The sequence below is a fragment of the Phoxinus phoxinus genome (genome assembly GCF_949152265.1).
Source record: "Phoxinus phoxinus genome assembly, chromosome: 15".
Lineage (NCBI taxonomy): Eukaryota > Metazoa > Chordata > Actinopteri > Cypriniformes > Leuciscidae > Phoxinus > Phoxinus phoxinus.
Genome location: NC_136890.1, coordinates 28,829,543 through 28,856,598, shown reverse-complemented (window position 1 = coordinate 28,856,598; position 27,056 = coordinate 28,829,543). Strand labels below are relative to the sequence as shown.

The following is a 27,056-nucleotide window of genomic DNA, read 5'->3' as shown; positions in this document are numbered from 1 at the left end:
AGTAAGATAAATAAAACTATTTGCGAAATTAAATAAAAAAAATAAAAAAATTGTGAAATATAAAAAATTCTATCTTACTATTTAAAAATGTAATTCATTCCTGTGAGGCCAGCATTCCAGCATCATTATTCCAGTCCTACATGATCCTTCAGAAATCATTCTGATATGATGATTTGCTGCTCAAGAAACATTTCTAATGATCATTGTTGAAAAAAACAGTTGTGCTGCTTAATATTTTAGTGAAAACCATAATACATTTTTTCAGGATTCTTTGAATAGAAAGTTCAAAAGAACAGCATTTATTTGTTATAGAATCCTTCTGTAACATTATGAAAGTTTTTACTGTGACATTTGGCCAATTTAAAGCATGCTTTCTGAATAAAATAATTCATTTCTTTCCAATTTTTTTTATATATCTTACTGACCCCAAACCTTTTGATATGTCCATTGATTCAGTCATCAACATCATAGGAAAGAAAATTGCCATTTTAATGGGTCTTTAATCTTAAATGTATTATAGTTGTAACTGGATTAAATGCAGAAGGATTTAAATACAGTGCCGCCTTGCAAACACTGTACAACAAAACAAAGCAAGCCTATAATGTATAAAATGAGTCCCATTTATCCCCCACATTTTTATAGTTTTCACACAACTGAACAGTCTGCACTGACAAATATTCATTAAGTCTAATGTCTTCATGAGAAAACTCCTCTCGGCTCTGAAGCAAGCCAGGCAATAACAAGACATGTACACGGCACTTACTCTGTGCCTCTGCAAACAAACCTAAAGGCTCTGCTCTGACGGCAAGCAGCTACGGCTAAATATTCTACTGTAGGTCCATACGAGAAGCAAGCTTTAGCAAATAATCAGCACGCTAGTCATGAAAAAGATCGGTTTGCATTATTATGGCAGACGAGAGGAGTTCAGTGAAAGAGGTTGCGTTAAAAATGGAATATCCTTTCAGTTAGTCCCACATTGTCCCACATCTCTGACTACAGTTACAAGAGGAGGACGTTTCACGCAAGGACGCTTGCCCTGCCACTCCTGTGCCAGCCAAACACTTTTAGGGATCTGCAAAGAAAGGAACAGAAACAAAAAGCAAAAAAAAAAAAAAAAAAAAAAAAAAACATCACACAAGACATGTTAGAGATGTTGCATAAGAATTGAACTATGACATTCCTGTACAATCGTTGATTCACAGACAGCAATGAAATGATGGGTTAAAAACGTTCAGTCAACTTCAGAGTGCAGCTCCACTATGTCATGTGAATTAAAGACAGGGACGGTATAAAAACGATACAAAACTGTTCATATATTTAGCTTGCGACACTATCAAGCGTATTTAACAGCTGCTGATAAAGCTATGGACAAATTATGAATCCGTTAAGCAGCAATAAGTAGCCTGTCTGCTTTATAGCATGCATATAGAGCGGTATTCCAGCTGTAAATATTCCTAATACACACTGCGTTGACCTTCTGGAAACTTCATGTTCTGTTGGTTTTCCATGCTGGTCAATGTACAAATAACATGCATCTTTTGAATTATTGCTTCAACGCTCACTACACTGAAAGGCATTGTGTTAACTATGGGTTCGTGAGTATATATTTTTTTACTTCTAAAGCGGATCTTTTTTGTACAGCAGCAAATGCAAAGCTAGCTTAAGTCTCAAAGACGCATGCATTAATTACTTGAGCTCTTCACATTTAATGATATGCATTTAAATTGAATGTGATTTGCTGCAAGGAAAAAAAAAGAAGAAAAAATCCCGTATATTCAGGATTTGAGGTACAAGGATGTAGTAGACCAACGTAAACATACCTGAGAAAATATTCTATTCCATCTCTCATGCAAAAGATTCTCTCAAGTCAGATATTTCGACGTCTTAAAAAATTATTACAATTAAAAACACTGTTAAAATGCAGGATTGCTACTTATTTGTAGTTTTAAGGTCAAAATATTAGTAAATTATTTTTTATTGCCAGAAGGTTTCAGAATATTAGAATTTCTGCTCTTAATCATTTGGCTGCTAATCTAAAAGTATTTGATTGCATGTAGATCGTTAAAAAATATGAAGATGATGAGTATCTAAATATCTTGGTTATAGCAGAAAACCACCATAATGCCAAGCTATAATGCTATATATAATGCCATTCCATCAGATATATCAAAATTTCACAGCAGCTGTGTCTTTATTGCCTAATTTACCCTTATGGATGCAGAAATAAAGTCTGAGACAAATAATTAAAAAACGTAAATAAAGACCAAAACTGAGAAATGACACATGGCATCTTGAACATGTACAAACAGAAATTGCTCTGCTTCCTCTGTTCAATGAGGACATTTTCATGATCTTCTACTGTATGTACAGTGTACAAACGGTAATGTACAAACGGCGTTCACTAATGACCCTTTCCGGGTGTTCTGTGGCGTGGGATTATATGTATGTCATAGCACCTTTGGCATTCGTGTCCAAAAAGAGTTTGATGTAGGATGTGGGCACGTATCCCTCCTCGTCCTCGTTTCTGCGGACACGGGTCCATCCATCACCCTTATCCTCCTCGATTACATACAGCATTTCACCCTCGGCCATGGATATGGTACCTTCGTTCTGACCTACAGACGCAAAAACACGCAATTTGTATTGGTTTCCAAAACAAGTCAACTTGATAAAAAAATGAACCTTCACCCATAACACTTTTTTAATTATTATTTCTATACAAGCATAATTTCTGTTTCATTTAATTGTTAATTCTGAGTACATTTATTCATTTAGCAGACACTTTTTAAAAAAAATGTAAAAACAAAAACAAATTGCATGTACCGTTCACGCTCACCGGAAAGGCAAAGTCCGCTAAAAAACATGCCGGCATAAAATTTCTCTGAACTTGTTTCTGTTTGCAATAGCCCTACTGTGCTATGTGTGCATGTGTGTGTGTGTGTGTGTGGCCGTGCTGGGCAACGCTGATAAAATGACCCTATCCTCTTGTTCACTGATCCTCTCCCTACTATCTGCTCACATGCTCTGATAATAATAGCTTTATTTTGATAATAGGTCAAAAAATAAATCTGTTAAATCAAATTCTGCTGCATATAACTGAATAATATACTGATATATTGATTTAATTAAAACATTGATATTTAATATAATTTTATTATAGGCCTATTTTATATACATTTTTTTTTACTTGAAATAAAAGTGTGGTTTAAAAAATTAAAAATAAATAAATTGGTTTTCTGCCACGTGTATCTCGAATTTTTGGTTTCGGCCCAGAATTTTCATTTAGGTGCATCCCCAGTTTTTACTCATATTTACATTTTATATTTGTTTATTTTGTTTTTATTATAATGTCATTTAGTTGAGTTATTTTTTTTACGTTTTATTTTTAACTCTTAAATTTAATTGTATTTTATTGTTTTAATAATTTTGTTAAAAATATTTGTATGTTCATTTTATACTTGTTATTTTTTTCCATTCTGCCAATTATCAATCCAAATTTGTATATTTCTGCCATAGAATTATTATATAAATTTAGAACCAGTCAAAAGTTTAGACACACTTATACTCTTGAATATATTTCTCATTATGTTAAACATTTTTTAATTAAAAATGTTGTTTAAATCCAAATGTTTATGCTTTTATCCAAAGCGACTTACAAATTATTCAAGCAAATAATTGTGAAAAAAGTGTTTGACTCATTTTTGAATTTTAAACACATTTTATTGTGTTTATTTATTTTAGTTAATCGAGTAAATTGTTTAAAAAGTTTTGTTTTAAAATCTTAAAATTACGGTAATTTCATTTTAATGTTGTTTATTTAATTTGTGTTTGCATGTCTTAATTTTTTCCATTTTGCAATTTCTCAATCATTTCTGCCATAGAATAATATAAATTTAGAAGTTTAGATACACTTACATTTCAACATATTTCTCATAATATTAAAAATGTTTTGATCGAAAAGTTTATGCTTAAATGCACATTTTGGTTGAAACTACTTTGAACTTCTTATCCCCGAAACTGACAAAGGGCTTCATAACCACTGAGCAGACGTGAATTCCTGGCACATTTGAACTTAACACATTTTTCTTTTCTGTTACCTTCAAACGGATAAAGTGCTTTGCATGTTCCAATAGTGGGTAAAGGTTCCTCATCATCAAATTCGTCATCGAACTCAGTACTGCGCGATTTGAACTGCATCGTCGTCTCTGTGCTGGGGTCTTCCGTGTAGCTGCCATCCGGACTATGTGCAGAAGACATGCAATGCGTAAAACAGACAAAATTAACTTTGACGTTATAGCCAGATTATACAGTTAATGTTACACCGTCGCATGCCTCGCGTGAGGCTGTACTGAATTCACGATCCGCCTATAAGATTACTGTACTGTCGAAATAAGATCAAGTTTTAATAGCATTAAACCGCATTATATCATTTTTTTCTATAAAGTTCACTTGTAATGGGTTTTTTTTATAACGTCAAAGAGTTCAGAGATGTATCCACAGTCTTTTTAAGGAAGTTTTGAGTTATGAAAGTTAAAGGGATATTTGACCCAAAATGTTTAATTCGGTCATCATTTATTCACCTTTATGAATTAATTTTTTTCTGCTGAACACAAAAGATGATATTTTGAAGAATATGGGTAAAAAACAGTTGATGGTTAATGGTTGCCAACATTTGTCAAAATATCATATTTTTATCAACAACATTGAGGCTGAGTAAATGATGACAGATTTTCATTTTTGGGTGAACTATCCCTTTAATATGTGGATCATGTTGGGCAGCCCTGCTGTCTAGGGACTGAAGTACCTCTCTCGGTTTTGACCGTAGTTGTTTGTAAGAGGCGTGTTGCCCTGCGAGTCAAAATGATTGCTCTGTCTTCTCTGAGACTCGGATCCCTTTTCAAGTAACTTCCTCTCCACCTCCGTCAGCCAGCCCTGAGAACACACAAGCAACAGATCTTTCGATTTATTTGTAATAGTTAATCATTCTAATCAAATCACTTTGTCACAAGTTCACAACACCATGAACACAAGTGTACAGGTGGTGAAATTATTTGGTGCAATCTCTGCAGCTTGACAGTATGGAGTGTAAAATATACACACAAACATGTACAGTATTACAAATATTTACAATTTACAACATACACAGTATATATATAAGGGACTCAAATACAGGTAGTAAACATACAATACAATATTATACTACCGGTATACACTGAGTATGAGACAAAAACACACATAAATCACAGTATATTCACGATTGACATTCGAAGGTACCTGACCAAATTCATTAGGGACTCACCTCAAATTTATGTGCCTCCAGCTGTAATTTTTCCAAGCTTTGTGTGATTTCTTCTAACCGTGGATCTATACTGTCTGGATCCCCCAAGTGAGGGTTTTTAATGTAGACATCTTTCATTTTAGTCAGGGCGTCCCTGAAAACAATTATAAGAAGAATAGTTAGTAGAAACAATAGCATGTGAACTCACTTGACATATTGTTACATCATGCAATACAATATTTATTTATAAAGCACATTTTAAAACAACCAAGGCTGACCAAAGTGCTGTACACAAAATTAAATAAAATACATAAAACTACAAAAATCAAGGAACAAACAACAATAGTAACCCAATAATCGAAACTGTTCAAGGAGAATTAAAAGCCAAAGAGAATAAATAAGTCTTTATTAGGTCAGTAGTTTATTCCTGTGATGTAAAGCTGAATTTTCAGCATCATTACTTTTTTCAAAGATTCATTGATAAACAGAACATCCAAAAGAACAGCATTTATTTGAAATATAAATATTTTGTAACATTATAAATGTCTTTCCTGTCACTTTTGATCAATTTAATGCAGCCTTGCTGAACAAGTGTCTTCTCCCTTTTAAAAAAAATCGTACTTTTGAACGGTAGTGTATGTTTTAAACAACGATGGGGTATTTTGCAGAAAGGCTGTTACTATTCCCAGCATGGCAGCTACTGGGTGATTTACCTCTGATCCATCTCTTTCTGGATGTCCTTGTTGATGTCATTGAGCTTGGCCTGTAGTTTCTTCCTCCTCTGCTCGGGTGGCAGATGACTGTAGTCCTCCTGGCCTGTTCCCTGTGAAAATATGCAGAAAGTTATGAGTTGAAAAATAACAAACCAAACACAAACAGCTTGCCAGTTAAGTGGGCAGATCTGGGACAGAATAAGCTATAATGTGGATCAGCCTTCATGCCAAAAGTGTGACTGTCAAACCTTTATTTTTATAACTTACTTTACTTCAAGCATTAAAAATTCAGTGTGTAGTCAAAATGAAAATACATAATATATAAAATAAACATTTACTATGAAAAGTCTTGAGGATTTTATAGCACATTTTAATATCAAGTCAGACTTACCAGCTTTAGAGAAAGCTGTGAATGTTAAGACAAGAAAAAACGTGTTAGCGGAAACTGTTATTACACACACAAAGAAAACATGGGAGTTTCATGTTGCTGTTAAGACAGATATGTTAAGGATGGCGTTGATAAAAAGCATGAGAACGAGACACAGATTACACATCCACACATTACTTTAGAACCAAACTGAGCTGATGGTGCTTTAGTGTCTGGAGTCGTCCAATCAGATCCATGGGAAACACACACGCGTGACGTGGCGACTCGTGAACTTACCCCGCGTTTCAGGCTCCGCAGGCAGTGCATTTTGTGTTTGGTGCTCATGAAGTCGTTGAGGCGCTGGCTCAGGGGCTCCTTGGGCTGCTGCGGGGACTGGGGGCCGTTGAGGAGGCCGTCCGGAGACGGGGAGGTGGGGGGAGGGGGAGGGGGCTGGCGGGGCGACGCTAACAAAGACATAAGCTACAGATGAGGGTGTGATGGAGCACATTGAGAAATGGAATGGAGAAAGAGAGGAAGAGAGAAGATGAAGAGAGAGAAATATTCAAGGCCAAAGCCAATGTTCAGTGCTTCTCATGCGGTGACAAAAAAACTCACTGCAAGCTTTATTAAAGGTGTTGCATGCAATCTAATATATTTTTCAAAGTTTACAAACTGTGGCGCTATCAAAACAACCAAAGATGTGTGTGGAGCAAGTGGTGGTTTGTTGTTGTCTCACTAATTGCGTGATCAGGTTCTGCGCTCCTATTGGTTTTAGATTTGACGGTTGTCATAGAAGTCGCACTACAGGACTGTGCCTCAAAACTTCTGACACTGCCAGAATTCAGTTAGAGGTCAAATTTGATTGCAATTGGTCATTAATCGGCAAACATGTCAGACTAGCGATCACAGATTTTGGCCCAGGATCAGAGGAATCTTTTAGAATTGTCCAAATTTGTCTCAAAATTGTACAGTGTCAACTCGGCTTTAGTTACCATGAAATAAAAATGTTACGGACTATTGCAGTATTTATTATAAATAATTTATCCCTGCACATCATTATTTTGATATGCCCTCGTAATCTTTAATCAAATTAGATTTCCTTCCCTCTTGCAGCGACATTTCTTCTCTGATTAAGTGTTTTTTGGAGTGAGGGCAGGACAACCTGTCACTCAAATGAGATCGACCAATAGCAAACCACAACCATCCAATTAATTACCAATTAACAAAATCAAGTCCCGCCCGACCCTACATTTTTTAGTTTTACTCGGATATATGTCACTATCACAACTTCCGTTTTATGCTGACTTTAATCATCAGAATAAGATTCTATTATAACGAACTGCATGATCTAGTTGCATGAAATAGCCACTGCAAACACTCCTTAATAGCAATAAAACTTGAATATAACGGCATCTTAATGGGCCATACATGTGCAACGTAGTTTCCAGTTTTCTAGTGATTTTAGCAGGTGTCTATGATCCACAGATCCGTACCTTATTTCTCTTGAGTAAAGGCCACAGTTTGCTCCTGCTCCGGCGTCTGCTCTCTCCGCGAGCATTGAGGAAGCTTGATTCTGACACGGCCCTCTTCATTGACACGCTGTAATCCTCAAACTCCACGTCACCCGGCGGCTCGAAGCCCGACTTGTATGATTCTACGACTTGCTTACTGTCCTGAGATTAAAAAAGGGATAAAAATGTCAGTAAGGCTTTGTGCTATAACAAAAACAGAGATTAGGATGACTCTTCAAGTTAAGTGGGTTTAAAATCACAACATTTGCTAACACAAACCATAGATATTAATTTAGCACAGTCTGTTCACTGTAATGTATATCATTTACAAGATTGAAAAAAACAAGGCTATAAAACATAGCATATGGTTGGAAATGGCAACATAACTTTCTAATGCATTTTTCTCAATAACTTCCAATACACCCAATGAGTTCAACTGGTGAGGTTCTTTTGAATAGATTAGTTAAAACCAACTGACGAATCAAACTGAATTATTCACTTCTTTACTGAATCAGATTAATCAGATTACTAACTCATTTTGTAAACCGCAAGTACTGTAATTACGTCTGACTCAAAATGAGTTACTTTGTTATCAAGATTACTTTGGTCACTATTGTGATCATGATTATTTAACACTAATCATTGACTTTGTAGACATCACGAATTGAATGAATTTTTTAAAAATTCTTATACTATATAAATCTAATTCAAAAGAAGAGAAAGTTACACATTTTGTTATATAAAATATAAAAAAAGTTATTTACATTTTCACACACACACACACACACACACACACACACACACACACACACACACACACACACACACACACACACACACACACACACACACACACACACACACACACACACACACACACACTTACACTTGAATGTCACATCAGAGTTGTAAATAAATAAATCAAATATAAATAATATTATATTTTAACTATTTAAAAAAAATATATATAAATACAAAAAGTTTCATTGTCTATCAAGTTACTAATCTTGCTAAAGAAGCTAAATCCTGTAGGAAACACTGTCATGGATGATTTACTATGGCAATACAGACTTCACTGTAGGCTACAGGTTAACCAAAGATAACCTTCCAACTCACATCATAATCACAGTACAATTATGTACTACGGACAATGAAATGCACAACCACCACAGAAATAAGACGGCTGTAAATCCCCTCGATCTAATCCCTCTACTGCAGTTCAGGTCAGACCAAGAGACTATTTTTAGCATATACATGGCATCCATAACCCAACCAAACGAACCTATGACTTCTATAGGAGGTTGATTTTATGGAGGGCTGCTTCATATGACCAGCACACTATCTCTGAAAAGACACACACACGTACTATACGTGCACACACACACACACACAGCCCAAAAGCCACAGAGAGGCTTAAGTCTTTGTTGCTAAGCCACTTCAAATCTGCTGCAAAACCCAGCTCGTATGAGTCAATTAGTGCTGCGCTGGAAATTAGACTTCCCATCTGCCATATTTGGACAGGACGGCAATGGCCACATCATGAGCACTGGGACGGGATTTAGCAGATGAGACGGACAACAGGCACATCAGCCGTTAGCTGGCAGCGATTCCCCCGCAGCTGTAAATTATTGATGGTAACCTGGGCGACGACACTGTATTACGATCACCACTCGTTAGCTTGTAAGTGGGCCAACGATAATCACAGAAATCTAGTCAGCATTTTGAACTGCTATATTATTCATTTGCTGCTGGCTTCATTTGGAAAAGTTGAATCACCTCACAGCCAGGAGAACTCCTATGTGCTGCTTCTACAAATCATAGTCCTACCGGTGACGTGGCGCATCAATAAGCCCCCTTATTTCTTCTTCCTACTTTCCTTTTTCACGCATCCTATTTATTTATAGTTTGGAGATTTTTTCATCTTTGTTTTTTTGAAAGTAATACTTTTATTCAGCAGCAAATCAGCATGTTAGACTGATTTCTAAAGACTGGCGTAATGATGCTGACAATTCCGCTTTGATCACAGGAATAAATGACATTTTAGCATATATTCAAATGGAAAAATGTTAATTTAAATTGTAATGATATTTCTGTTTTTACTATATTTTTATCAAATAAATGCCGCCTTGCTGAGATTTCTTTCAAGAAAAATAATGTTGACCCCACATTGAACAGTAGTGCATACAAATGTCTTGATGTTTATGCTAACACTTAACAATAAGTTTCCATTTGTTAGCATGAACTAACAATAAAAAATACTTGTAAAGCATATATTAATCTAAGTTCATGTTAATTTTAACATTTACTAATGCATTACTAAAATCAAGCATTGTATCTTAATATTTTTTTAATGGACCTGAGCTAATATAGACAGTAGTATTTTTGTAACATTAAAAAAGAAAGATGAATAAAAACTGTAACAAATGTATTGCTCAATGTTAAAGGGTAAATGGGAATAGGAGCGGGCTTCACTCAGTGATTAAAGTAAACTTTAAGAGTGCTGGCCTGAATAATTGGAATATTTAGAACAGGAGAGAGGCCGCACTATGCATAAATAGTCTTTTTATTTGCACAAACGCGTTTCGGCGCGTGCCTTCTTCAGTGAAGAAGCACACTGAAGAAGGCACGCGCCGAAATGCGTTTGTGCAAATAAAAAGACTATTTATGCATAGTGCAGCCTCTCTCCTGTTCTCAATGTTAAAGGGATAATTCACCCAAAAATGAAAATTTTGTCATTATTTCCAAACCCGTAAGACTTTCTTTTGAATGTTTATTTGTGAATAAAAGTCTAAATTTAATCTGTTCATCATATAAAGCGATTATGTCTCTTCAGAAAAGTTGGACTAAACCACTCAAGTTTTACAATCTCTTTATGAACTTTTTGAAGTGTCAGTTGTGTAGCTGTCAATGGAGGGACACAAAGCTCATCAAAACGATTTCTTAAAAAAGATCTTTGTGTTACAAAAATGAACAGACATGATGACAGTGAGTGATTAATGACAGAGTTTTCATTTTTGGGTGAAATATCCCTTTAACTAAAGGGACTTTTATTATCAAGTCTTGCCATTATTATTGATTATAGACTCTTAGAAACTAAATTAGTAGTGCAGATAATACACTTCATAATTAAGCAGTAATCTGAGTCTAAAAGTTATTTGCAAATCCTTTTGACTGATTTATTAAAAGAACCGATCTAAAAGAGTCATTAGACACTGACTGGGCATTGTGTATGTGCTATTTTGTTTAAATCTTACCAATTCTGAACAAGAACCAGTTCTCGATTCTCAACCACACTGCTAAAAAGGTATTTTTATGGCCTAAAAGATTTTCATTGAATAGGATTTTCCAGCAATAGGCTGATCAACAGATGGCTGTGGAATCCAGAACCAGTGCATTTTCAGCATAAAGGAGCCATAGCACTTAACGTACCATTTTAGGCTCGATGGACTCAGCTGCCTTGGTCATGCCGTCCAGACACTTGCTGACGATGGGTAATACTTTACGCTCGACCTCAGTGTACACCCGCATGCTCTCCCTCACCCTGCCCACTCGCCTCTCCTCCATCTCCTGTATCCTCTGCAAAGGAGAAAACACCATTAAACCATGCAATACTTCATTGTAAAGTTCATGGTCTAAACAATGCATATCAGACATAAAAGTTAAGCTTAATAGCATAATTATGCTTCTTTCATCAACATTCGAATATTTGGTAACACTTTAGTTAGGGTCCAATTCTTACTATGAACTAGTTGCTTATTAGCATGCATATTACTAGTATATTGGCGGTTTATTAGTACTTATTAAAGCACATATTAATGACTTATTCTGCATGACCATACTCTACATCCCTTCATCCTACCCCATACCTAAACAACCTTACTAACTATTAATAAGTAGTAATTAGGAGTTTACTGAGGCAAAAGTCATAGTTAGTTAATAGTGAGAATTGGACTCTAATCTAAAGTGTGACTGAATATTTTAATATAATGTTTAATTTATGATCAAGAGAGACAATTACTTGAAAGATATGTGGTATGAGGGTGTAGTAGTGCTCGTGTTGGTCCTTGTTGAACTTCTGCAGGTATGTCAGGTACTCGTTTTTACTGTCTTCAGCTACCTGATGCCTCAACTGAGCTTGCTGCTTCGCCTAGAAAGACAGACAGCACAAAAGACAGAGAGAAAAAATTAATTAAGATCCTTTCTACAAAGAATGACATCAGAACGTAAAGGCCAAGGACTGACAAATAAAACAATCACCTTTTGACATGACAAGTAAACAAACAGTGAGAGTCTATTAGCAGATTACATAATATAAACATGTAGTCTGACGTCAACTTCAGATCAATAGAGTCAGTGATCTACACTTAACCAAACAGCACAGATCAAACACAGAAATATAATCAAATGATGTACTCAGGAAAAATAACGCAAAAGCTAGCTATGTTTATCAGTAATTCATTCAGCAAATTTGTGGGTCATCGTTTTTTATGTAGAGTTTAACTGCTAGGAGAATTTATTTTACACATTCACTGAGTGTCCACTCAAAAACAAACGAAAACCGAAAATGTGCAATATCCAATAACAAGGCCGGTGGTTGATTTACCGCTGCATTAGTACATTTAGTACATTCAGCATGAAACAGAAGTTGCGATCCCTATTGTGACCTGTATCCGATTGAAATGGCTTCAGAAACAAGAAAAAAATTTAGGTCAGGACTTTATTTTGTCCATGGGGAATTGATTTGATGGTTGTGCTTTGCTATTGGTCGATCTCATGTGAGTGACAGGTTGTCCCGCCCTCACCCCAAAAGTGAAGTCGCTGAAAAAGGAAGGGGAACTTATTTTAATTCTATGAATTTTCGAAAAACATTGATGTGCACAGGTAAATCATTTATAATAATACTGCAATATTCCATACACACACAATAAAATAAGTGTCAATTTTGATTTCATGGTGACTTTAAGCAGATGAAGTTGTCAAATGATGCTTTAAAGGAGTAGCTCTCTTTAAAATTAAAATTAGCCCATGATTTACTCACCCTCAAGCCATCCCAGGTGTATATGACTTTCTTCTTTCAGACGAATACAATCGGAATAAACACCCTAATGCTTCCGAGCTTTATAATGGCAGTGGATTGCAACCATCAGTATGAAGCTCAAAAAAGTGCATCCATCCATCATAAACAAAAGTCTACATGGCTTCAGGGGGTTAATAAAGGCCTTCTGAAGCGAAACGATGAGTGTGTGTAAGAAAAATATTAATATTTAAAACTTAATAAAGTAAAATAACTAGCGACCGGCCAAACGAACATATGGATTTAACTTAAGTGTAAAGTGCAACTTATGCGAGTAACAGGGTTCCCACACCTTGGTTAACCTCAAATTCAAGGACTTTTCAAGGACTTTCCAGGTCCAATAGCCTAAAATTCAAGGACCTAACCCTCTGGTCATCTTCATTTAGGGGTCACACTTGGCTCTGTCGCGGTCAAAAGTGACCGAAGCCTTGACATGCAACTTCTCCCCCCCCCCCCCAGGAAAACCAATGTAATATATTTTTGTTCAATATTATTTTTTGATTATTTAGAATTTTGAAGGGATTTTAAGATACTACGCAATATTTATAAAAATTTTATTAGCTATTTTTTTTCCATTTGAACTTGAAAGGCCAATTTATACTTCTGCGTCGGGTGCGCGCAGTAGGTACGGCGTAGCATACGCATAGACGTGTACCATACGGCGTACCCTTCGCCGTACCCTGACGCGCACCTCCTCAAGAATTTGACTACACGTCGCAACGACGCGGACCGCAAGATCTGTGATTGGTCGGCTTGGTAGCATTGCGTTTCCTCCTACGCGTTTCCGGCGTGTTCTTCTGCACCGCCCGCCATTTTTAAATTCAGAAATTTCACTAAAATTTACTGTTTTTCCAACTCGATAAGCTCCAGCTCCAACATGATCCGCTCTCTTTCAGTCGCCATTGCTTGTAGTAGCCAAATCAAAACAGCCACGAGGAATCTATACACAGTGGAACATTAAACAGTGTTGCCTACGTGCGTAGCCTACGATGTACACTACGGCGTACACCCGACGCAGAAGTACAGCCTTAACTAACGTAAATCAAGCAAGCTAGTACGTATAGGCCACAAAGTGTTGCCGAAGTAACACATTAGCGGACCGGTGGGAATAATATGGATTTTTTTCCCCAGAAAACTTCTTGCACAAAATAAATTCAAGCACTTTCAAGGACTTGTATCTATTATGATCGTTTTCAAAAACTTTCCAGGGCCTTGAAATCTTTTTTTCCGATTCACAAACTTTCAAGGATTTCAAGGACCCGTGGGAACCCTGGAGTAATGCGACATACTGCTGATATTTTAGAATAAATATTCATATTTAACATGTTACACACACTCATCGTTTCGCTTCAGAAGGCCTTTATTAACCCCCCGGAGCCGTGTGGAGTTCGTTTATAATGGATGGATGCACTTTTTGAGCTTCATACTGATGGTTGCAATCCACTGCCATTATAAAGCTTGGAAGAGCCAGGACATTTATTAATATAACTCTGACAGTATTAGTCTGAAAGAAGAAAGTCATATACACCGAAGATGACTTGAGGGTGAGTAAATCATGGGCTAATTTTCATTTTAAAGTGAAGTAGCCTACTCCTTTAATCTACAAAAGGTGATATACTGTCTATGCCTAACCATAAAACGCTAGAAAGCAAAATAGTCAATTTTGGTCATTTTTTACTTAGTTTGCTACATGACCTGATCAATTTGCATGTTTCATTCACCTAGTGGTGTTGAAATCGTTACAGTATCATTTAAAATTAAACAGTTACTCTGAATTTTAATCCCATTTTATGGAGCCCCTAAAGGGACATGGTGATGGAAAAAAATATGAGATGGGAGGGAAAAAAAATAAGTCAATGCTTTTGCATTCTCTCCCAAATGTTTTGCGTTCTCCCTCCACCATGTCCCTTTAGGTTCTCCGTACTCATTTTGTGTACAAATGTCTGAACTCATGGCAGTCTTAATTTTAAAAAATAGTCAAAAAAAGATGCAGTTGATATTCCTTCAGGATCATTTGAACCTGGAAATGGAAGGTCAATTTGGCTATTGCATTGTGGGATATATCACTCAGTGTGCTCTGGTTGTATACTGCACACTCCAGAGATAGTATATAGTATAACGATGAAGAAGACTCTGATAAGAATAACACGATGGAGTATCGACAGTGTATGAGAAAATAAATACACACAAACATACACACACCCACTAAAATGACAATGAATGTTCCAAAAACAAAATGTGAAAGTGGTCCAAATTATTCTCACCAGACATCCATTCATCATGCATACTAACTAAACATACAGCAGACCAAAAAAGCATTTAGATACTTAAGTCACACACAAATTTGTGAATGTTAATTGCATTAAACACAAAATATAAATCCAAGTTCCATATGCAAAAAAGGTAAAGCTTTTCTCAGAAATAACAATTGACATTTTAGCGCAATTTTTTTTAGCGTATAGTTTATCACAATAACTATGTTCCACTCACATTTTGCAACCCCAAAGTGTCACAATATTTTTTAATTAATTTTGAACAACACAACAAACTGAAGTGTTTTGCTTGAAAAGTGTTTGTAAATGACTTGATACAGCACATAATGCAATGAAATTCATTCATTTTAAAGAGTCTAAATGCTTTTAGTGGCCACTGTACATACTGTATACAACCATGTACATGAACCAGACAGTGTGCACAGACTCTCAAACTCAGGACTTTTTGTGGGTGACAGTAATAGCTATTGATTTTGTGTAACCCTAAACGTAAACGTACTGTAGCCCATTTTCGCAATCGAAATGCATTTTAACATCAGTCTTCCATGACTAGTCTTATTCTGTACATTTGTAGAAGGTGAATACAGGAAAGATTCGCTGCAAGCATAGACGTGAACGTAACAAAAGCTAAAAACGAACAAAAAAAAACAACAACGCAAATTACGACAAACACTCTTTGCTGATATGGGTAATACACCGAACAAGTTGACAAACTCCTCACCGACAAAGACGACTCTTGGTTCAAACCTACCTTGAGAGAACACCGCTTTAAGACATGTTAAAAAACAAAGACAAGAGTCGATTAGTGTCACAGACACACTAATAACAGAAGTTACTTAAGAAGACATCTATACATGGGCTAAACAAAATCCAAATCCGTTCATTTAGCCTTATAATAATAATAATAATAACAAAAAGGCCGCTGCCATATTAGTTATGGTTTCTTTCTTATTGAAACTACCGTACCTTCATTTTTTGTGGTCTTTGAGTTTATTATTGAACATTTAAATAATAAAAAATGTCCGGTAACACTTTACAATAAGGTCCCAATAGTAAACATTAGTTAATGCATTATCTGACTAACATTAATGAAAAAAAACAACGAAAATTTAGCAGGTACCAATTTGATCACAGATTTATCGTGCATACAGTCCAACTTCTCTTTGAACAAAATGGGTATTTTCTGCAGTACAGAGAAGGTAGGAGCAGGTGAGGTACAGTAAAAGGTGTAAGGTCACGGTGGGTTCTATCAGCGTCCGTCACCACCGCCTCGTTCCAAAAGAGGGATCATCCACACAGACTCACAGAAAAGGATGAAAGCAGTCATGGAGAATGAGGGGTTTATGATAGGATCGGTCTCTTCTCCATCTCACACACACACACACACACACACACACACACACACACACACACACACGTGATCCATACCTTTTCCACGTCTGCTTTAGTCACGTTAATGTCGGCATCCACCTTGTCGAAGTAATGCTGGGCTCGATCCGCTTCCTTACAGTCTCTTTCAAATCTTCTCTTACTCTGAAAAGAGCAAAGAAACTTGCATTAAAATGAGGAATTAAAAATTAGTATTTTTTAATTGCTAAAAAAAAGTATACAACGGTCAAGTGACTAAAAAAATTTAGTTCAGCTTGTAGTGGCGCTACTTTTAGTTGTTACTCTATCCCCCAGTCTCAGGCTAAAATGCATGTTTGAGCTGTTTTAATTGAAAGCAACTTGCACTGTCAAATCTTAAAATATGTCAGTGCCATTGTTTTGTCTCAAGATACACACCAGTAATGTTTTTTTCTGATGCACGTTTATAAAAGCTACTTAAATTTCCTAATTGAACTAAGGCCTAATCTTGGCTTAATCTAAGCCCCGTCTGTGAAACCAGAATAGTTCCTTTCTTTTTGTATTAAAACCTGTAGCAGTAAGTTGTTGCTTATTTTAAAAGAGACACCTTTTACAGACACCTGTGGCTCATTTCACACAAGCGTTTACTGTACAAAGTGACCCAGTTCTAGCTCATATCTCAGACAGGTGATGAAAGAGAAGGCAGTATCAGGAAAAATTTGAATAGTCACACTATGTTCTGTTCAGTTAAACTGACTCACCGATTCCAGCTGCTTCCAGGAATTCTCAATGTGCTGTTGCGCTCTGCGGCCATCATGGAAATGCTATTGGAAAGAAAAGACAAGAAATATAATTACAATTTAATACACTACCATTCAAAAGTTTAGGGTTGTTTTTTTTGCTCTTATGCCCACCAAGGCTGCATTAATTCCATCAAAAATGCAGTAAAAATATACAAATAATTACAATTTAAAGTAACTTGTTTTTATTTTAATATATCTTACAATGTAATGTATTCCTGTGATGGCAACGCTGAATTTTCAGCAGCCATTACTCCACTCTTCAGTATCACATGCACATTTATTTTTCAGGAATCTTTGATGAATGTATAGAAATATTTTGTATCATTATAAACATCTTTACTCTCACTTTTGATTAATTTAATGCATTCCTGATTAATAAAACTATTACAATTTCTTTTTTTAAAAATCGTACTGCCCCCAAACCTTTGAACGGTAGTTAGAAATAGTGAACTAGATTTTCTACATTCTCTGAAGAAAATGCAAAGACAATGTGCAAAACTAAAAATAGACAAGTTGAAATGGAGTCTGTACAGTTGGAGGTTAATAAAAAAGGGTACAGAACATTAGGATAGATACATTTTTTATAGAAAAGGAATTACATTTTTACGCATTAATTACATTAATAGCTAATTTTCTCATAATTCACCCTATTATTACATTTTTTTCATGAAACTCAAAAGATAAGGCAGAGCAGTTATTTTCCATACAAATTGGATGGTGACCCAAAAAAGTAGTCCATACCACTTGTGCACTGAATTACAAAATGTTAAAACAAATTTGAGTGAACTTAAAACAATATACCGGTAAGTAGATTAATGAACTTTATTACTTGGCGGTGAAGTAATTTATTCTGATTATTATTATTTGAAAATATTTTTTGGACATTTTCATTGAACATTTGGCTGTTTATGCCAGAAACAATCCATGAAAAACTGTATTGTACAGTAACTTTTTACCATAATTAAGTGGGTTTGAGGATTAAGCAATTCTATTTCAGCTCCTGCACAGTCATGACAACCATCACAGTCCAACACATCCTTTTAAAATATTATGCTGAAAAGACATTTAATTGGAAACTAAGCTGATTAAATGAAATATGAGACAATCAAGCCAGACAGCAGCTGTTAGAAAGATTATATTCCAGAGCTATCGCTGAATCCAAACCCCTCGTCATTCCATAAAGAATTCAATTACGGCAGCAAAGACATACTCTAGTACAATAAATGTTAATTAACTGCAGAATTCCTCCCTGGAACACAAATCATTTATTTAGGGGTTCTCATTAGCGAAAACTTCACTGACAAACCGGCACAGGCGATCGCTTGTGTCTTCCCACTCATGGCATTCCACTACTCTCTTTATGAAAAATACATAAAGACCACTTTCTCTCAGCGTGACATTTGAACACAAAAGGCAGACAAAATGCATCAACAGAGGGAATGAAGCTTCCCTCAGCTCGTGCGCGGCGCTGTTTTACTCTGCTGTCGTATTACTTCCAGCCACCAGCCTCAGACAGAGGCCTCCTGAACCCGTGCGAGAACCTTTAGACAAGAGAGGCCAAGAGCGGGGGGAGGGCGACCTTCTCAAACTCCATTGACCTGAATACATGACCCACATTGGGTCTGGCTTCATTCCACGGAGCTGGGAGAAATCATAAACAAAATAATACCATATTCCTACGCGATTAACCCTGGATTTATAAGAGGTGAGCCTGTGCTGGAGCGCAGAGAAAGAATTACTGTAGTTTCATACATGTATTGAACGGGTCATTCATGTTATTGAGGGATTTGATTCTTTTTTTAGATTCTCTTTAAATGATCTCTAGAAAGCAGGATTTTTTGGCATCGTCCTGACAAGAAAAGCACGGAAAAGACATGTTCGTACCGATTTCCGTTCAGCCTTCAGTTCTTGAGTGTAGCGGGTCAATTCGGCGGTGATCTGAGAGGACAGGTTTTCGGCGATGACCTCGTGTTGACCCGCGTAGTCGTTCAGCTCATTTAAGGTAATCAGAAATGCTCTACATGACGTGTACCTAACAGCAAATGCGAAAACGTTATAATACATCAACAAAAAGCAAGATGAGACATTATAGATGTGACAATAATTTGTTTATTTTCCTTAATTAAAAATGGCCCACTCATGATTAAGACTACAATAGTGATAAACTTAATTCGTTTTTCAATGGCTGATATTGATACTGATATCAATGCTGGCCAATGTAATGCCAAAATACATAGTGGCCCCAAAAATGTATGGACCCTTAAGTCACATTGATAATGTCTGCATGTCAGTTTTATGAGCCCTTTTAACTAATTGGTGTCAACTTATAACCTAATAAACTTGTTTTTTTGTTAAAGATTTGGATTGAAAAGCATGTTATTGTTCCTTTTAAATAATACTTGTAAAGTTTGATATTTTGTTCTACAATGTGGCTGTGCACAAATAATTTTGGGGCAACCAAATGATGCAATGTGATTACAGCAAATGAGGCCTATGCAAAATTGCTCAAATTAAATTAACACTCATTTATGTGTACACTACCAGTCAAAGAAGTTTGGGTTAGAAATTATTTTCTTCAGTAAGGATGCATTAAATCATTTTCAACCTTGATAATAATAAGAAATGTTTTTTAAGCAGCAAATCATCATATTAAAATGATTTCTGAAGGATCATGTGACACTGAATACTAGAGTAATGATGCTGAAAATTCATCTTTGATCACAGGAATAAAAATTACATAAAAAAATATATTCAAATAGAAAACAGTTATAATCATATTTCACACTGTATTTTTTATTTTAAAAATGCAGCGTGAGCATATTAGATTTCGATAATAAATATTAATAAAATCTTTCATTCCAAACTTTTGAACCCTAGTATATAGGAAATGACCGTTTTGGGTCCCACTTTATATTAAGTGGCCCTAATACCTGTGAACTTACATGGTAACTACATGTGTACATAGTATGTAACTACAGTGTAAGTACACATTGGTACATAGTATCTACAGCTGTAACATTTGCGTAACTACACATATGTAACAACCCTCAGAATGGTATGTGTAAGTACAAATGTGTAACATGACATATTTTTCACTTCAGTAAGTACACATGTGTAACAGGAATTATGTAACTACATTTTGTAACAACAATATGTAGCCTATTTGTTGTTCCACTTCCACATGCAGTCTTAGATACTGCAGTTACCAGTTGGAATACATTTATGACTGGCAGGACTAATGTTGAATTACAACTAAAGTTTCACCTTGTGATACCAGTGTTACATGGTAACCTCCTCAGGAACTGTCCACTTAATATAAAGTGTAATTGTTAAGGTAATTGTTGCGCACATCAGTGTCGTTACATGATAATTCCATAGGCACTGTCCACTTGTTGGAAATTAAATACATTTATACCCAAACTGGTAACTGCAGTATCTAAGACTGCATGTGGAAGTGGAACAACAAATAGGCTACATATTGTTGTTACAAAATGTAGTTACATAATTCCTGTTTCACATGTAAACTTACTGATCTGAAAAAAGTGTTGTTACCAATGTCCTGTTACACATTTTTACTTACACATACCATTACATGTGTTGTTACATACGTGTAGTTACACTAATAATACAGTTGTAGATACTATGTACCAATGTGTACTTGAACTGTAGTTACATACTAGTACGTACACATGTAGTTACCATGTAAGTTCACAGGTATTAGGGCCACTTAATATAAAGTGGGACCCTGTTTGGTGTAAGTAAAGCTGATACATCGCTAGTAAATGGCTAGGCTTAAGATATCAATGCATGTGTATGATTTATGTGTGCCAAACTGTTCCCACTCACTTGTATTCCTCCTCATCTTTAGAGTTCTTTTTCAGCTGATACTTCTTGGACAGATTCCTATAATAAGACATACAAAACAGAGTATTTTTAAATGGTGTCAATATTTCATGTTAAAATATTTTCTCCTATTAAACAACCATAAGCAAGCCGTTTGTAAATGAATTTTGTTTGTTTGAACCAGTGTGAGTTTTAGGGCGGGACTGTCTGTTTGTCCAACCAATGGTAGATGGAGGAAGTGTTTAGTCGTCATTTTTGGTGAAGCTGGTGGTACATAAATTACACATTTTAAAGGTACACTGTAATTTTTTTTGAGTCAATACCTCATCAATCCTTGTTCCAAAACGTGTTTTTGTCTTACCCTGATTCACTATGGTAACCTTATTATAATAAGTGTTTATATCATACATCACTCGCCCGTGTGTTTCTTGTCATATCCGTAAATAGAGAAAAGTTGGTCACCGGCCACTTAGATGCATATGGTGCAGTGGCATATAGGTTAGTTGACAACGGGCGGAAAAGGTTGACATGCGGATATGACGGACACGCTTAATCTCAAATCTTTGAGGAATCACCCGTTTTAAAAAACGCAGAAAAGAGGAGAGTCTGCTGGCAAAAAGAGAGCGCGCCAGAGCTCGTAATAAAACAAGTATCAACATTAGCTTGGCTTTTCAAAGATGGCGAGAACTGAGGAATTGAGGAATTACAAAAATGTTGTAAAAGCGATGGCGTTTTTAATACTCAACTGGAGAGCGAGGTTATTGAACAGATAAATTGCCACATCTAGCTCTCTAACAGAGGTCATTGTAAAGCATTATCTATTGTGTGAAGGGTCATTTCATTATGGTTGTTGTAGCGCTGTGCTGGAATTTTTTTTCCAAGGACGTACCATGTCTAGTCAGCTTGAAATCCTTTCCATCTAACCTGGTCATATCTTTTAAGCCTAGTAGTGAATGTTTTATGAGCAGCAGGATAACCATATTCATTCGATGAGTCGAAGCACAACCAAAATGTTCTTCTGCAAAATACATGCAGTTTAGTTTTTTTAACCATTAAAGGGCCAAAAGATACTGAGTGTTAATTCATTTACATCCTCTCAGTTATAAAAAACAGCAAATTTAGCAAACATTTCTTCCACCCAAAACTATTGGTTTTGCAGAAAGCAAGGCAAACTAAGACATTTTACTGTTTCAAAGGTGCCTTTGTATCCCGGTAATTTGAATGAATGAAATTGTGCATCTCAATGACAAATAACATCTAATGGTGCTTGTGGTGCAACGCGAGGCTGCGGCGCAAACAAAAGCTAATAGTCACCATCAGAATAATCGTATCATCCCACTGAACAAGGCGTCCGATTCATGAGGCTGACCTTTGTACAGGACGACGTCAAATGACACAGTAAAAACGAGAAAATCATTGCTTTATACATGAATATTATGTGATTAATTTCAAGAGGGCCTATAAATGGCTTAAAATCAATTATGATGGTGCGAGCGCATGCTGACGGTGCCGCCCCCTCTATGCTTTTTCCTGCAGCTTTCCTTCACTCTATCTCTCCCTCTCTCTGCACACACCCAACGGTACCTCCCAGGAGTCTGACGTGTTGCTAGGCAGATCACCATCTTGCAGTTTCTTGACAAGACCACACCGATGCAGTTGCTTTATTGTCTGCTAGTTTCCCTACGATCTGCCTAATGGGCCGCCCTGTGAGTCAATATGCGACGGCAAATAGGAAAAAGGTGAACAAAGCCATAAATAAATCCTCATTAGAATAACCCAACCCAGCGGTTTTCAAAGGACTATTATTCCTCGGCGAGACAGATCCATGTCGATGCAGTTTATCTGCTAACATGCGCTTAGCGCTTAATAAATCTTTCACCCATGGCTGCGATCTGAACACATAAAAAAAAAAAAGCCTCTGGGAGATGTTGTGAATTAAAGACTCTTTCTTCAGAACAAAATACAGTCTGGCACACTTCTTAAAAACAACAACAATGCACGGATTGAGCAAACGGCCACATAAAGAGGATTTACTCTTATGAGATCAGAACATGAAAACAGAAAGGGCCTGTTTGGTGCGCGTCTGGTCAAATCGGCGCGCTCCAGCTGTGGGGTTTATTATAAACGCTGAGGTTTCTCTGCGTATGTCTTTGAGCAGGAGCGCAGATGATGCTGGTAAGTCATCCAGTATCCTCGGGGTCAACATATCCAGTGGAAACTGCTGCTTAATAAACTTCCAAAATGCAGTCAGGAAGAAATATTACAGTATCAGTGGTGGATAATAAAAATGTAGGTCAGAGCTGTGGAAACCCAGTATCCATGGCAATACACATTGGACATGTGACCTGTTTAATGTTTGTTCTCACTGACATAATACCTTGTCCTCATATAACAGCATCTTTATGAACATTTGCATAATACATTGTCCATTTAATGTGAATCATATGTTATCCAGATATCTGGCATATTCAGACTCAACTAATCAATTGTGACTAACAGTTCAGTACTTTGCTGATGCAGTGATCAATCTGTGAGGATCAAAAATAGTATTTAATTCACTGGATTTTTTTATGAATTATAATAATTATATTATAATTTATACAATTTCTGTGATATAAGATTTTGGTTACACCGCTCATCCCTAAAAAAACGGACAAATTTAGTATTCAGAAAATATTATTGATGTGACTGTACTGATAGTATCAGATGATAACACAAAAACTTGAATTGAGCAAGATAATGATCCTATTGTCTATTTTATAATTTATAATTATATCTAATTATTGAACGGAACTGAACCAACATTGAATCTGAATTGAACCAAATAAAAAAAAAATTCTTCTGCTGAGCTTTACAGCTAAAAGTTGTTTCAAATCTGATGAATTTTGTAACATTAACACTGTTACTTTCCTGTTTATCACAGAGAAGCTGCCGTTTAAACAATATTTGTTTGTATAAAGCGCTTAATAAATAAACGTGACTTGTATTGACATACAATTTGAGCAACTAAAGGATGATAACATGACCTTATATCATTATAAAATCTACAAATATATGAGTAACAAATCTTACCTGATCTGTTTGGCATAACTCAGTTCGATTTCAGACCGTTCCTTCACAAACTTAGTGTAGCGCTCCAAAAACTCAATGCCCCACTGAGTGTGTTTCTCTAGATTATCAAACTGATCCTGCAAAGGACAGCAAAACAACAGACTGAAAGTTAACACGTGAAGGACTGAACATTTAGTGCGTCTCACGTTCATATCAGTTACTAAATATGAAATAGCAATGAAGGTATAGTGCCAACAGAACACTTTAGGAGATAAAAAAGTATAGATTTTGCTTTGATGGATTTGATATGACTATGAAAGAGGACCCAAAGGAGAGATATCAAGTCATCCCATATAATTTCATGAGTTTGCAGTATTGTCTGACATTGGCAATGAGTCAGATCCATTATTCAGCAGTGCTAGCCCTCCAGTCGTAATGCTTATCACTATATACACAGTACAAACTTCATCCATCACGGAGCATTTCACTTGTTTTGAAACCTATTAACCACTAGGTTACTGTTACAAGGTTACTGTTACAAAACATATCGATCTGAATCTCCCGTGAGTACCATAGTATAGCTTTTTAAAGCATTTGTCTGTTTAAATAGACAATTTTGAATAGCCTAATGCTCAGTTTATTACTTATTAGCCACCCGACTGATACTAATATCATTTTCAACATCTTTTATTGTCTGTAACTGTGTTTTTATGAACAATGACTTAAACTTTGATCAAATATTATAGTAACACACACACTTTAGTTTAGGGTCTCACTATGAACTAGTAGTATGAACTATGAACTAGTTGCTTAGGATTTTGGCCATGTATTCTGCATGAGCATATTCAACATCCCTTAATCCTGACCAATACCTAAACTTAACAACTACCTTCCTAACTATTAATAAGCAGTAATTAGGAGTTTATTGAGGCAAAAGTCGTAGATAATAGTGAGAATTGGACCCTAATCTAAAGTGTGACCAATATTTTTATAGTTGTCTGACACAAATGAAAGCAGTTTTTAGAAATAAACAACTTATTTCTAAAATTAAATTATTGTCAAGTACAAGGAGCACTGTTGTCATACTATTGGATGAATGCATTCATTTATTGTTGTAGCTTTTAATTAAATTAAACAAGAATCTGCTGATTCAGATGATACGACTTCTGACATTTAACATCCATTAGCTAGGTTTTTAGTCCCGTAAATCCTTTTAAAATATCACCCTTGTCATATTTTATGAAGACTTACAGCTTCTACTGTCACCTGAGGAGGGTGGTGGCCAAGCAGGATGATTTCACCCCATAACTTATGTCTAAATGGTTAAACTGGTGATTTTACAACACACCCAAATTCCCTGGTCTCTCCTACACATATTAAAACGACTTGAGATTAAATGGGTCCTGGACTGAAATTCTGAACCTTTTTGGATAGCAGTAGCACCCTGATTTCTAACCGCTAGGCTATACAACCCTGAATATTTTATCCTGCATTATGGTGTTGTTACTAGGTAAAGGTCCCATGATGTTACAGCTAGCCTAGCAAGGACCAGAAATTATTAGAAAACGTTACAATATTAATACAATATAATACCATAATAGAAGCTGTAACATGTGGTGCAACAATACAACACTGTTACTTTGTTACAGACACATTGCAACATCAAAGCTGAGAAAAGACATGCCTGGGAATAACCTGTGCACCTGCTCCAGCCTCATTCACTTGTGGTTAGGGACAGCATTAGCACAGGATTATTGCCATCTAGGGTATTTAGTCAACGCTGATGACTAATAACTGCATTAAACGAGCTTCAGGGAGCATGCATTTGCTTGCATTCAAATATCTGGACGTGCATGCATAAAATTGAGGGCTAAATTCGTGAAATGAAAGATTCCTGTAACAGTAGCTAGAATTTGCGGTCTGCAACACTGTAAAATGGGCGGTGCGGTGGGCTATTAATCCATCACTAATGGGCATTATGCATGTTACTAATGGAGATCGTAAACATTTTGTGCGCTATATTGCTCAATATCTTGCAGATGCATTCGCCTCCATGACTCACGGCGGTACTCACCCACAGCTCCGTCCCCCAACTGCAGCTCATGGTTTCAAGGCAGTTCCTCCGCGATAATCCTCTGTTTGAATGCATGCGTGATTTTCGCCCAGGAACAGCGTTCAGATATTAAAAATAATACTAACTGGTCTAATACCAGTGTATACCGTCAAGGATTTGTACCTCGATCGGCGAGACCGTCCGTTTTCACCTCCGCATTCTGTAAATTGCCGATGAAACTGGTCTGGAAATGAAGATAATGCCTTGTGTACTCGTGCATTCACGCGCCTCAGAGAGAACTAGACGGCCACGCGCAGAGCGGGACGCAGCAGCGCCAGAATCCACCTCACAACACCAGTTACTCACAGACAAACTGATAAGATGTGTGTTCTCAAATATGTGGATCCGTGCGACTAAGGATAAAAATAAAAATGAAAGGGGAAGGACATTTTGAAACATTTTCTTTGAATAGCTTTTCTTTAATTTCTTCTCTTTTGTCCTGTTCCAGGTGTGAAAACTAGTATTAATTATAGTTTAATTAAACTAGTTTAATTAATTCGTTTTTACTTGTTAGTTCTAGTTTATCTATTGCCAATGGTGTACAATTTTGCTCTTGAAAAATAAAGGAAAATTGTCAGATAAATGGACAAATAAGTTTCAAGAAAAAATAAATGAAAATATTTTTTTTACAGTACTTGGGTTTACTAGAACAGTACTAGATTAAAATAGTTTTAATAATAGTA

At 36.2% G+C, this 27,056-nt stretch overlaps 1 protein-coding gene across 4 annotated transcripts; it reads right to left on the bottom strand.

The window, feature by feature from the left end:
• Positions 1-481: 481 nt before the first annotated feature.
• fnbp1a (formin binding protein 1a) lies at positions 482-26,783 on the bottom strand. 4 transcript variants are annotated; one of them, XM_079637166.1, is made up of 17 exons: positions 26,335-26,783; positions 24,282-24,397; positions 21,213-21,269; positions 19,251-19,398; positions 17,325-17,387; positions 16,645-16,749; positions 11,888-12,016; positions 11,299-11,445; positions 7,852-8,031; positions 6,656-6,838; positions 6,383-6,397; positions 5,992-6,101; positions 5,300-5,432; positions 4,805-4,932; positions 4,098-4,240; positions 2,457-2,615; positions 935-1,072 (listed from the first exon to the last, which is right to left on the bottom strand). In XM_079637166.1, the coding sequence occupies exons 1-17, from the start codon at positions 26,407-26,409 to the stop codon at positions 1,065-1,067; spliced, it is 1,899 nt and encodes a 632-aa protein (XP_079493292.1). In that variant the 5' UTR covers positions 26,410-26,783; the 3' UTR covers positions 935-1,064. The 4 variants fall into 4 exon arrangements, with proteins under 4 accessions (XP_079493294.1, XP_079493292.1, XP_079493291.1 ...); XM_079637168.1 differs by lacking the exon at positions 6,383-6,397 and having other exon boundaries at positions 482-1,072; positions 6,644-6,838; XM_079637165.1 differs by lacking the exon at positions 935-1,072 and having other exon boundaries at positions 1,636-2,615.
• Positions 26,784-27,056: the final 273 nt, after the last annotated feature.

Coding starts and splice junctions, on each gene's coding strand:
- fnbp1a (XM_079637165.1), bottom strand. CDS start 26,409: ATGCATTCAAACAGAGGATTATCGCGGAGGAACTGCCTTGAAACCATG. Junction 11,446..11,887: donor TCATACCACATATCTTTCAA/GTAATTGTCTCT, acceptor TCTCCTTTGCAG/AGGATACAGGAGATGGAGGA. Junction 2,616..4,097: donor AGCACTTTATCCGTTTGAAG/GTAACAGAAAAG, acceptor TTGCGTCTGTAG/GTCAGAACGAAGGTACCATA.